This window comes from Sander lucioperca, chromosome 8 (assembly GCF_008315115.2).
Source record: "Sander lucioperca isolate FBNREF2018 chromosome 8, SLUC_FBN_1.2, whole genome shotgun sequence".
In the NCBI taxonomy this organism is placed as follows: Eukaryota; Metazoa; Chordata; class Actinopteri; order Perciformes; family Percidae; genus Sander; species Sander lucioperca.
Genome location: NC_050180.1, coordinates 26,770,483 through 26,783,226, shown reverse-complemented (window position 1 = coordinate 26,783,226; position 12,744 = coordinate 26,770,483). Strand labels below are relative to the sequence as shown.

Genomic DNA, 12,744 nt, shown 5'->3' with positions numbered 1-12,744 from the left:
AGTTTCCTTGTTCCTTTCCATTACCACCACCAATCACTGAACAGAGCCAAGAGACTCTGACAGCTTCGGTGTCACACAGACCACTACAGGAAATCATTCCTTCCACAGGCAAAAAAAAATCTTTGTTTCACTTCATCACTGAGTGTTAGATAACATTCATACACATTACAATATTGCACTATAGTGCACTATAGTGCAACTTGCACAAACATAGGTTGTATTTAAGTAGATTCTACATTTTTATTCGCAACTTGTATATTTTTGTACATTCTTTCCTTTGTATTTTTTATCTTATTGCTGAATAGTTTTTGTTGTATGTGTAAGGAAGTGTTCTATATTGGCCAGCAGATGGCGCCCTTGTTTTATTTTGAGTGCTCCTTTTGTGTTTGGCTTGCCGTAACATGGAGCCTTTTTGACCCTCCGTGGCCACCGGAGGTCATATTCTCTTTTGTTTTCCGAAAGGTAAGCCGAGTATCGGAGCACTGTAACACTGACACGTTGATTTAAATTATAAATAGGTTGGTTGGTGTAACGATTTTGTATATTACACCTGTTTGAAGTTTTATTGTGTAGATGGTTGAGCAGAATATGTGGACAGTGTGAGTCAATGTTTAAGAAATCCACAGCTAATGCTAGTTGCTAGCTAAGTGTGTGTGTGACAAGCTAGCTTAATCCAACATTTCTGTCATTCATGTTGAACAGGCACATAGGCACACAACTAGGACTTACTGTCAAGAGGGGCAGCTAAGGTTTATTTTGTACTGTATGTGATTTATGAGCCAGATTGTTCTTCTAAACTGGTTGTGTGAGTGATATTCTCTTTTGTTTTCCGAAAGGCTCAATAAATGAGAGGAGTTTTGCTTGTCTCAACCACCATTTGGACTCCTGTTTTCCTGTCCCTGCCACGTGCCCTGGTATATCCAACATCCTAAATAAACACAACACAGAGTCAGACTTTGCGGCCTGACGGATAGGGTTATATATGCTATCCTATTTATTATCTCCTGTATATTCTTTATGTGTGCTGTGTGTCTTATATTTTGTCCCTGTAGCACTGAAATTTCCCCATTAGGGATCAATAAAGTCTATCTATTCTATTCTATTCTATTCTATTCTGTGACACAGCAGACACTCAAAACCAAGGCCGCCCAATTTGGGGTCCACAGGCCAAGTTTAACCAGTGCTCCCTTTATTTTGGCCCACCATGGCTTTTGACATGCTCATGCTTATTCTCCTTATTTTGAAAGTGCTCTAAAATCCTAACTGTAAAGACTACGAAATGTACATTTTGTGCAGCTAAAAAGTATATATATATTTTTTTAAACATTATTTTTTGGGGCTTTTCCCTTTATTTGATAGTGGATAGACAGGAAAGGGGGAGAGAAAGAGAGGGGATGACACACAGCAAAGGGTCGCAGGTTGGATTTGAACCCGGGCCGCTGCAAAGGACTAAGCCTACATAGGGTGCACGCTCGTACTGGGTGAGCTAGAGGCTGCCCCAGCTAAAAAGTATTTAATCTGACTTTTACAGAAAGCTTGGCCTGGTAATTATGTTATTAATTTTGTATCTACAGTAAAAATACATATTTTTATTCATGTTTTCTTTCATTTAATCAGAATTTTTTTTCCCAGTACCAGATTACATTTACCTTTATAAACTCCGTTACATGTAACTAGTTCCTCCCCAACACAGTTTAAAAGCCAACAGACAGACGGTGATGTGTTAGCTCAGGGTCTCCAGCAGAGGGCAGACATTGATTCAACATTGATGGGGGGGGACACATTATAACTGGGGGGTCTGGGGGTCGTCCCTCATAAAATATTGTCTGTCAAACTCTTCATTTCCTGAATTCTGGTGAATTTTGATGCAACAATTTATGGTGCAAATGTCTTTATTTATGTAAAGGAAATGATTATTCTCCTTTATTGTTCAAAACTTTCTTCACATTCAAAACATCACACGTGTTTCAGGATCTGTTATTTTAGGAATCATGTCCATCTCAACAACTAATCTGTTAGAGAATGAGACCTTGTTAGAGCCAGAAGCTCCAAAGTTTAAATCTACATAAATCTATCTTTACTTTCACTTCATGTCACTTAAACCCCAATGCTGTAAAGTAGACACAGTTATTGTTTTACCTACATGTTTTGAGGAGTGAGTTTTTTCATATTTTTTGAGGGAGACAAATCTACGTCTTCTAAATATTGGGGAGGACATATCCCTGCATCCCCCCTGAAATCCACACCTATGATCTCAGTTGATCAACTCTGTCACACTGCTCACAGCTGGGGCCTGTTGCAGAAAACCAGGATGAGTGATTAAGCCGGGATATTCCAGTTATCCTGGATGAATTTAGCCTTGACTAGGTTGCACAAAAGCAGAGGCACCTAAGTTACCATGGAGATTTATTCTGTGCAGCTAGTCTGCTCCTGACCAGGCTAACAGCCAGGATTTATTAATCCTGGAGCCTTTTCTGTTCACTCAGCAGTGGTTTTTACCTTATTATTATCAGCCTGCATTAAAATACAACAGGTGCATATTGCTGTTCAGTAAAGCACTGTTATATAAAGTTGTGACCATTATTTTTTATAATTATTCATGTGACAGTTATTGTTACTGTTATATTGCTGTATGAAAACTGCTTGTTGTTAGAAGTTTGATGAATATATTACAGCAGTTGTTGAGATAATTAGAAAAGGCTGATACAGTTGCAAATGTGTTTTAAATGAAGCCAGTGATGAAGGATAATATATAAAGTGCTATACACGTGTTAGTGGTTCCAACAATGGCAGACCAATACACCTTTTAGTATTCTTTAACAAAGGACCATGTATGTTCCTCTTCCATGTGCACTGTATTTGGCATTCTTAGCACACAATTTGTGTTCTCTCCAGTGAACTGGGACTATAATTTGGGAGGATTGAACAATTATTACAGGTTTTTATAACTGTACAATCCTCCCTAATTATAGTCTTAGTTCACTGGACCAGTAACTATATAGCTGAGGCTAATGTACATTCATCAAACAACAGGGAGAGGACGCCTCAATGTTTTTGACCTTATATTTTGCTGGGGTTGGGGGATAACTGATGAATACACTCCGTTACAGTCATGTTTAAAGTGTGCATTAACTGTATCACTTAATAATCTTTATAATTTCTAGATGTTAGAGTCCAATTTCTTCAGTCTTTCTTTTCTATGTCCATATAGGCCTACTAGGAAGCAAAGCATACAATAAATAAAGAAGGAAACTGCCTTTCTAAAAAATAAAAACAAAAAACGTGAGAAAAACGTGGCAGAATCGGACCAATTGAATGATATATTTAAAAATATACATTCACGAACTGCTGCTCTTAAATGAAACCATTTAAGGAGTTAGGCTAATTATTTCCACAAAAAAACTGTTGTACACTTTGTCTGAAAAGCAGCAGTGGGAGTAAATATATTCCTTAGGTAATTTATATTTTAGCCCATACAAGAGAGAGAGACAGAGTGAGAGAGAGGGATATGTATGCTTCACAGCATTGTAGATTAGTGGTTGTAATTGATCTTCATGATACATTTCCTGCGTAACATTAGTCTTCTGCTCACTTTTAAGGCAGAGTACAACTGCTCATTTGTGCAAATAATTAGCCTAACTTCTTGAATGGTATGGCAGTTTCAATTCAGAGCAGTGGTCAGTACATGTATACTTTTAGGCTTCTTACGCATTCAGTCGGTCCGTGATCGTCTACCTCACTTTCTCTCACTGTTTTATTACAGCGGCCGTGTTTCTTTTTTACAAATAATGTGTTTCACGTTGTCATAATTCCATATGAAGCTGCTGCTCACTCTGTGTAAAGAAAACACAATGTGTATTCTCCATTTTAGCATCAGTAAATCTGTGACTGATACCGTGGTCTATTTAAGAAAGCCATGAACGTGCACTTATCCCAACTATGTACACCTGGCTTGACATAGCTTCACCTTCTCATCCTGGCTCGGCAAACGTGCAACCAATGAAGCCGTGATGAGCGGACCGCACTAAGTCAAGCTGTGCTTCTTCATTCTACTTTTGTGCAACAGCCCCCTGGAGTCCTCTGATGATCAATACAACTTTATCATCATTATTTATTAATCTTTTTCACACACAGAAACGCATTAAAATTAAATCTTTTCTCAGAATGAACCAATGGAGTGAAAGAAACAAACTGACGATGCTCCAAAAACAAGATTATTGTTTTGTGGCGGTCTTTGTATTTTTGAGGTCATTTTGTGTCTCTTTGCTGTTGTTTTGTGTCTCTTTATGATTGTTTCTGTCTCTTTGAGCTCTTTTTTGTGTCTTAAGAGTAATACGGCGGCACAATGTATCGTTTTTTTATATCGTCATTGCGATATCAACTTGCGCAATAGAGATAGATAGATGTTTATTGTCATTGTACAATAAAAATCTGTTCAGAAGCTCTTCATCAGTGTGCATAAAAAATGTAATAAATAGAACAACGTAAGTAAATAGAACACAGACAAAGGCAACTAGAAAAAATATGAATGAAAGCAAATTATATACAAGGTATCTTAAATAGTAAAACACAAATTTTTGAAAATCTTTAACAGCGGTTAGCAGCATAAAACGATTTGTGCAAAACACCGATTCAAGTTCTTTTAGTCTTTGGAAGTGGTGGGGGGGGGGGGGGGCTACAGCTCTTGGAAAGAAGATGTTTTTCAGCTGATTTGTTTTACATGTGTTACACGCTCCCCGCCCTGCTCTCTTTTTACTCTGTTCATCTCAGGTGTTCCTGATTTCTGATTGAGGGTAGCCCCGCCCCTGGGTCTAAGAGAGGCTGGGAGACAGAAATGGGTCTCTGAGACTGAAGCAGCTCTGATCACCGTTGTCTTCTGTTGTCTTCTTTTGTGTTTCATTGATTTGAGGATGGTGGTCTGATAGTCTAGTTGTTGCGGCTTTGTTTCTATTATGTAACCCACTCTTGGTAAGAACACCTCGCTCTAGGTTCGGGGAGCTGAGTTTGAGTGCAATAACCATAACAACACAAAAGAAGTGTAATTTAACTGCAACTTTAGTAGACGAATTGCAAAGAAATCTACATTACATTTACTATGTGAAAAAACAATAAACAGGCCCTTTAAACAAAATAAAATTGTCCTTGTATGGAGTTCTCCAAAATGTCTACCCAGGTCAATGTCTGATGAGTAGTGTTTCCTGAGTTCCAGTCTAATGGAAGTTAAATCAGTCAAAAGTCATGAGTCAAAGTTCAAAGTGCAATATTGTCTATGTATATCTGCTGTGGGTACCAATCACTCCTACCACATGCTAGATATTTCATCCAGCAGTTTCAATAGCGACGGAGATCCGATTTCCTGGAAGTCGCACAGGGTGGCTCGCCATCTACTGGGTCAGTGGTTTTCCTCGTTTAATCTCAGTAGTCACAAAAGATCTGACTTGCAGTTACAAACAGGCTCATAGTCTCTGTTCTGTTTCACCTTATACTTCTCTTACATATCTCACATATTTTGTTGTACAACATTTTACCAGATCGTAACAAATCAAAATAGTCACTGGCTAAGTGAAATACTTCTGCTGAAACATTATTCTCTGGTTCACTCTCATGTTTTGAATAATGCTATTATTTTTGTTCTAACAACATATGGTTAACATATGAACACAGTGTAAATAGACATGAAAGACAATCAACAATTTAGCGTAACACACTATTTAGGCATATATTTAACATTAAACACACACACACCCTTTAATTTTACTTACTCATAAAAAGCAAAATGTGTTTTTTCTGTAACAGTACCTGCTCCACAAACGGGGTACAGAGTAATGGCCCTTAAAAGTACAGTGAATTACATTTCTTAGTTCACTATTTATCAATAGAATACTGCTTGTAAAATTCAACCATTTCCAGCAACACTAATAAAAGTGACCAAAAAAGTTAACATTAGCCAAAATTATCGTTTCCTTTCTCTCTTAGTAACAGACTCTACTCATTAACTACAGTGGAATGATAACTGTAATTTCTTGTGTTGAAATAACCTTGTTGCTAACACACAACAACTAGCAAAATAGCACTGAATAGCTAGCTTACCGAGGCACAAAGTGCAGCATTTTGAGATGAAACCGGTACTTCTTGTTGTTTCACGGCTCCCTCAGAGAACCTCGACGGTTATTTAATAACTGCACAATGCCAATAATCTTTACAGCGTCTCTCTAAGTAGTTTTCAACCTCTGCAAAACCTTGTGTCGTAAGGTGCACGTTTTCAACTCAAGACGTTAGCTTGGAGAGAAAATTTTCACCGGACTCTTTTTTCCTGCTTCCTCAGAATACACTGTAAAACTTCCGGTTAAAAAGTAAAAAAAAGAGTGATTTATTTCAAACTTATCACACCTAGTATTTAGTAACAAAATAAACATTAACTTCAATCTACATAAATAATTCAGTAGTTTATCACTTTTATTTTGATTATTATTTTAACCCAATTTTCGACAGGGTTACAATTAGTTAGTCTACTTTTTAGTTTAAGGGGGTAAGTTCTGGGTACGACGGCCCTTGATGGGTTGGCTCAGGCTTCTTCCCTTGTTTTGTTCTTTTTGGCCAGACCTACGGTGGCCGGGAAGTGCAAAGCAACATAACAAAGAATGAAACACTTTACAAAGCTCGAGACAAATTTACATTTTGGAAAACATTTTTACCTACCATAAAACACAATTACATGGGCAAAACACTTTTACCAAGGACAAAACAAATTAACATTTTAGAAAACAAATTAACAAGACGCAAAACCAGTCCTGAAACAAATTTACAAATGACAGATTCTTCACGGAAAGGGAAAGTACCACATACCGGAAGTGACACGGAAGTGATGAGGTGTTGTTGGTGAGCGGGGCCAATTTGTGATGTCGTCTTGACTGGAACGAATGCGTCCTAGAGCCGCCATCTTGGAACAGGGAGGCACTCCTCTTTAATGCATCAGCGTCAATGTAGGCAAAGGTCTAACGGAAATAAAAACACTATAAATCGTCAAAATCTCTAGAGAATAATTAATGTGTTAATACAAAGAATATTTATTATAATCAGTTCACAAATATGAGTACAAACGGAAACTTCACCCTTCTGAAATAAGAGTTTCTACTTCAAAGTGAAGTTTAAACAGACTGAAATGTCCAGGCTCACTGATTTGATGGGGTTTGGACGCAGGAGCATAGCCATAATTTCAGAAACGAGGGGAACAGATTGTTCAGGAGGATTTTTATTGAAAGATCCTCTACCATTTGTCTCTCCAAATCATGGATTCCAACTAGCCTACATTTAATTTATGACTGATGGAAACACCCATATATCCATAAACCATTCCATTCCAACCATTGTTTTACTGTCGCATCTCGCCCAATGAGATACCTGCTAACATTTAACTAGTGTAGGGGGGCTGGGGGCACTCTGGGACTCATATCAAGCAGGGATGGCAGCCTCTATGTGGGGAAGGATCAGTCTTTCAAAACACCTGAGGCCTGTACTACGAATCCAGATTAACATGTCCTGGATTTCTTTCAGTGATCCGGCTTCACCTAACCTAACAACCTCGGTCCCGCATAACCTGTGTCACGACGCTGGTTATCAACTAGTTCAATCAACCCAGGGTTTCCCAATTCAGTGGCGCGTGCGTTCACATAAAAGAGGCGGTGTTTGCACAGCATGACCAATCACAAACATCTACCAGAGCAGCATATTTTACATGAGAAGAGCAAACTATAATTCTACATAAATATGAAGAACACAGACACGGTTTTACAGGCAAAACGCAAGAAGGAAAGCTGGCATAAAAAGCCCACGCTGTTTTGCGTAAATCACAACACTTATCCGATCAATATCACTTCCAGTGGTGTAGTCTACGTGCTCTAGTAAGCTCCAGGATGTCTATATACCCACTTAAAAATGCCCAATGACACGTAACATACTTTCTATTATATTTTTGATAAATTTTGAATTGTCATCCATGCTTTTTTCTAAGGTATTTTTTTTTTTTTACCGTAAATTGGTGCATTGGTGCATCGGAATGCAGGAAATGAAGTCGTTGATGCTTAAAACTTCCCTGGGGGAGGACACCCAGGCCCCCCCACTATGATATGCCCCCCTCCTCCCCCAAAGGCAGATTCTGGCCAATATACAGTACAGTACACCCACTATAATAGCCTACATTAGACTACACTGGTCACTTCCTCATCAGTCAGGCACAAGATCTGACCATAATTACACTTCTGCTTTCCATATCGTTGCTTTAGCCTTTTATTTCAGTTGCAGCACCAGCAGTGGTAAGCTGTGAGAGAAATAGCCTATATGTAATTCCCTCCGCTTCAAATCTATATCTTTCATAAATATACCCACCAGGGAATGTTAACGGGGTTGTCGGTCTCTAAATGTTTTAACTTTTATGAGCGCATCTCTCTCTCTCTCTCTCTCTCTCTGATGATGGGGGTAAGAGAAACTGGTCTAATAACATAAACACATCGTAAAAGACACTCAGAGACTTTTTAGTTATTTGAAAGAAAATATCAGCAGAAAACTTTAAAATGTAATTGTCATTATTTCTTTAGTGTTGCATTTTATATTCAATGTTCAATTTGTTCAGTAAAAGAAATTCAACCAGCAGTGTGTTGTGTGTTGTATTTTAGCATAATACAAAAAGCAGTAGAACTGAGAACATATATGTTTATTTATCAGAAGTTATCGCGATATTTTCCTCATATTGTTCAGCCCTATTTGGTCATTTTGTGTCTCTTTGCTGTTGTTTTGTGTCTTTATGTGCATTCTTTTTGTCTTTGTAGTCAGTTTTCATCTCGTTAAGGTCATGTTGTGTCTTTTTGATCATTTTGCATCTTAACGGCTGTTTTGCATTTTTTCAGGCTGTTCTGATTGTTTTGTAGTAGTTTTGCGTGTCTCTCTCTGGTCTCAGTCAGACACAGGGGGCTTTCAACTAGTTCCAATGTATTTGGGTATAAAGGATATCCCATCCTCGCAATTATTTGGCGTCATTTTTCAACGTGCAGGGTAAAACCTACTTAGGGTTATATATATGTATTAGAAAAAGATCGTGGGTGGGCATACTAAATGTACGTTTCTGTGACACGCAGGACAACAACAGGACACAAACCCCGGTCTCCTGGGGGAAAGTCTTGTGTTGTTTGACCCATCCCCCCCAAAACCCTCAAAGTTATTTCATCATTGTCTATGTGTGTATAGAATCCATCTTCATATATATATATATATATATATATATGAGTCACTGGTTATGTGTGTGTGTTGAGGTGGGATTACAGTGAATTAAGAAGTCTGATGGCAAGTTATCAAATTAAACTTTATTTTTTGGACCCAGGGCCTCCATTCCCTCTTTGTGTGGGGACAGCCTATCTGACGAGCAGTAGCAGCCCATAAAGCGATGGAGGATACTGGGACCAGGAAAACAACAGAGGTTGGCTACAGAGGGAAGTTGTGATGTAATTGTCAGTGTTTCCCCTAGAACTTTTTTTCCGGCCTGGTAGTATGTAGCCAAAACCAAAAACCCTGAACAATCAGCACCTTAGTAATCATATACTTGACTTGGACATAGGCATGTGTTCAGTCAGGATCACTTGCATCAAAATAGCTTTATTGCAAATTAAAGCTGATGATGTACATTTTACAGGTATGTGATACCATCCTGATTCATGCCAAGGAGAGGTTCTCCTTCACCCAGCACCTCATCAGCGCAACACTGTTGCACGGAGAGTTGTTCCCACAACACAGTGTGAAGTTCCCCGATAGAGCGCTTGAAACAACCGTGGAGGCGTACCCCATGTTGAACAAGGCCAAGCTCAAAACCGAACTGTCCCTCATCTATGAGAACAGTGAGTTCAAGGCTTGTAGTGGTGCAGTGCCCCTGTACCAGTTCTTCATGAAGAACAACCTTCAGATCACTTTCACAGAGACTGTCAGCCTCCTCAAGATCCTCATCACCACACCCATGACAACAGCTGAGTCAGAAAGGTGCTTCGGATCAAGACCTTCCTGAGAAACAGCATGACGCAGGATCGCCTGAATGCTCTGGCTATGCTCTCCATGGAGAAGAAACTTGTCAGGGACATTCCTGACTTTAATAAAAGGGTCATTGAAAGGTTTGCCACTCAGAAGGACAGATGGGCAAAATTCCTGTACAAATAAGATGAGACACACACACACACACACACACACACACACACACACACACACACACACACACACACAGCAACAGCACTGACCACATGTTTCTTTGTACAGTATATAGTTGACCTTAGCATAAAATATCATCCAGTTATATATGGTACTCTAGAAAGTCTTAATAGTGTGTTTGCTAATATTACTGTATATATGTTGTTTTGTATCAATTAATTGTTGCAGTTCTGGAGCACATTAACAATTAGTTTAGTAAATTAGTTTACATTTAGTTTGATCATAAAATAATGTATGCTATTCTTCCAGTCAAAGGTTTGAGTTCAGCCACTTGATATCCATTTCTATATTATACATCCAGGGCCGGTGATTGCTATAGGCGAACTAGGCGATTGACTAGGGCGTCAAATGTGTTGGGGGCGCCGTGTCGCCCTTAGGTCTACTTCTCATTAATAATAGAATTAGAAAGACAAGCGAAATAAAACATGTTTATTAAACATGATTATCCTAGGGCGCCCTCTCAGGCACACGTCAACCTGATTATTAGATTGAATTAATAATTATTGTCGATAATTTCCTAATTGGGGGAAAACTTCAAACTAATGATTTAGTTTGAAGTTCCCGTGATGGAGCTGCTGCAGCGCGCCTTCCGTGGTCTGTGCAGCTTCAGGTTTATAAAGGACGCACTCTGCTGTGGGCATGCTGCAGAAGATGTGTCCCGTTGTGCTTTGTGTATTTCTGCTGTAGTTTTGGGTTTCCACCTCCGATGTAGAGCAGCGTACAGCCACTTCCCTAAACTTTGTCTCATTCAGAGACCACAGTCTCAAACGGGGCTCTGTGTCTGTCAGACAGTCTGAGATCTAACGTATCAGCAGAGCAATCATGTAATGCACAGCAGGCTATGGTGCAGGTAGATTATTTTCTGAAATATTGTGACTTTATTCTTGTAATAGCCTATTATCACTTTATTTTTCAAAAAAAAATATCAAAACTCCTCCAAATCTCAGAGAACACAGATGAGTTATATTTTAAATGTGCACAAAGTTTTGAACATGAGTAGAAATATTGCTCAAACACATCTGAAATATTAAAGTCCAGGGGTTTATTAATACATTAAAATGAATTCATGTATCATTGAGGTGAATAACTGTCATATGCACATTTAAGGAGGTTATTTCCCCAACAAAAGAAGCAAAAGACGAGGGAGGAGTAAATGATGCTAGGCTACATGTGTGCTGACTCAGATATGATTAGAAAAGTTGATCCAAAGGAGAATAAATAGATGAAAGCAATACAGAATGCCTGAGAGCCTTACTGCAATATATTATTATGTTATGTTTTTATATTTAGATTGTAATCTATGTTTGCTTTTACATAAGGATATTCCCAGCATAAATTGATTCAGAAAAAGGTAGAAATAGATGCATAAGAATTCACCTGAATGCAGGAAATTAAGTGTTAAATGGTCAGAATTTTCAGGGGAGAACCCCCAGACCCCCCCATCATAAGTCACCGTGCACACAGATCTGGAAACAAAACCTTGGCCTTTGGGTTGTCAGACCAGTTATGATTAGACCAAATGTTGGTGCCATCTAACTTACATGCAAGCTAGAAACTAAAATGAACATACATTGCTACTCTATCGCTGACACAGCACTGTGATCTGGCAATGCGAGACTAAGGTGGGGTGGACGCAAAACTCAATCTCGCCTAGGGCAACCAAAGGGCTAGAGCCGGCCCTGTATACATCCTTTATACAGTGTAAGATTTCCTATAAACTTTATAATAATTTCATGTTATTGTCCACTTTCCACTCTGTTCTGACAGCATGCCTGTTGCGTTGCCTATTTACTACCAATGGCACCATTTCATGCACTCAACAGCGCAGCTGGACCCTCCCCCACAAGGGGTGACTGTGGTAACAGTCAACAGCCTTTCCAAAAGATGTTATGTGTAGAAATAGTCAATTATTTACAAGTTCAGTTTAAATGCAAATGGAAGGCTTGTGTTTGTGCAATATGATGTTTATGTTTTTGTGTAAGAATGCCTCAACTTTTTAATATTGGCATTAAATAATTACTGACTATTTCACTGAGCACTGCTGTCCTGCAGTTTGTGTTAAATTCTATTGCGATGGTTACAGAAACAAAAAAGTATGTCACAGCCCCACCGAGAATATTTTTCACCAGCCGCCTCTGCTGGAGGGGTAACAGTTTTTTGGCCAAAGCTGTGCTTTGTGTGGCTTTAAGGATAACATATCTTGCTTGGGCCATTACTTTGTGTTTGTGGGTTGCCATGTGAACCAGGAATGCTACTCTTCAGAGATAACTATTGTTCTCCCAGGTAAGTAGTACAAGTTTGTACTTGTGGTCGGATATTCATGTTTGTCACCAGGTATGTTTTCATTGTATATCGTATTGCTTTATATTGTTAAAGCCAATTGTTAATGCCTCTTTTGTAATCCCGTTTTGGAGAGAAGCTTGACGAGGTCCTGTTTATACATGTTTGTCACCAGGGAGAAAAAACGCATATCATCATAAAGAGATCCTGTGTCACGGT

The 12,744-nt window shown here is 38.8% G+C and overlaps 1 protein-coding gene across 1 annotated transcript in view; it reads left to right on the top strand.

Moving 5' to 3' along the window:
• The window catches only part of LOC116064193, a 48,257-nt gene that overhangs the window by 31,465 nt on the left and 4,048 nt on the right, over positions 1 to 12,744 (top strand). Inside the window, exons 10-11 of the mRNA XM_036004439.1 lie at positions 9,683 to 10,023; positions 12,013 to 12,103. Of these exons, the coding sequence (XP_035860332.1) occupies positions 9,683 to 10,023; positions 12,013 to 12,103 (432 nt within the window). The remainder of the gene's footprint in view (positions 1 to 9,682; positions 10,024 to 12,012; positions 12,104 to 12,744) is intronic.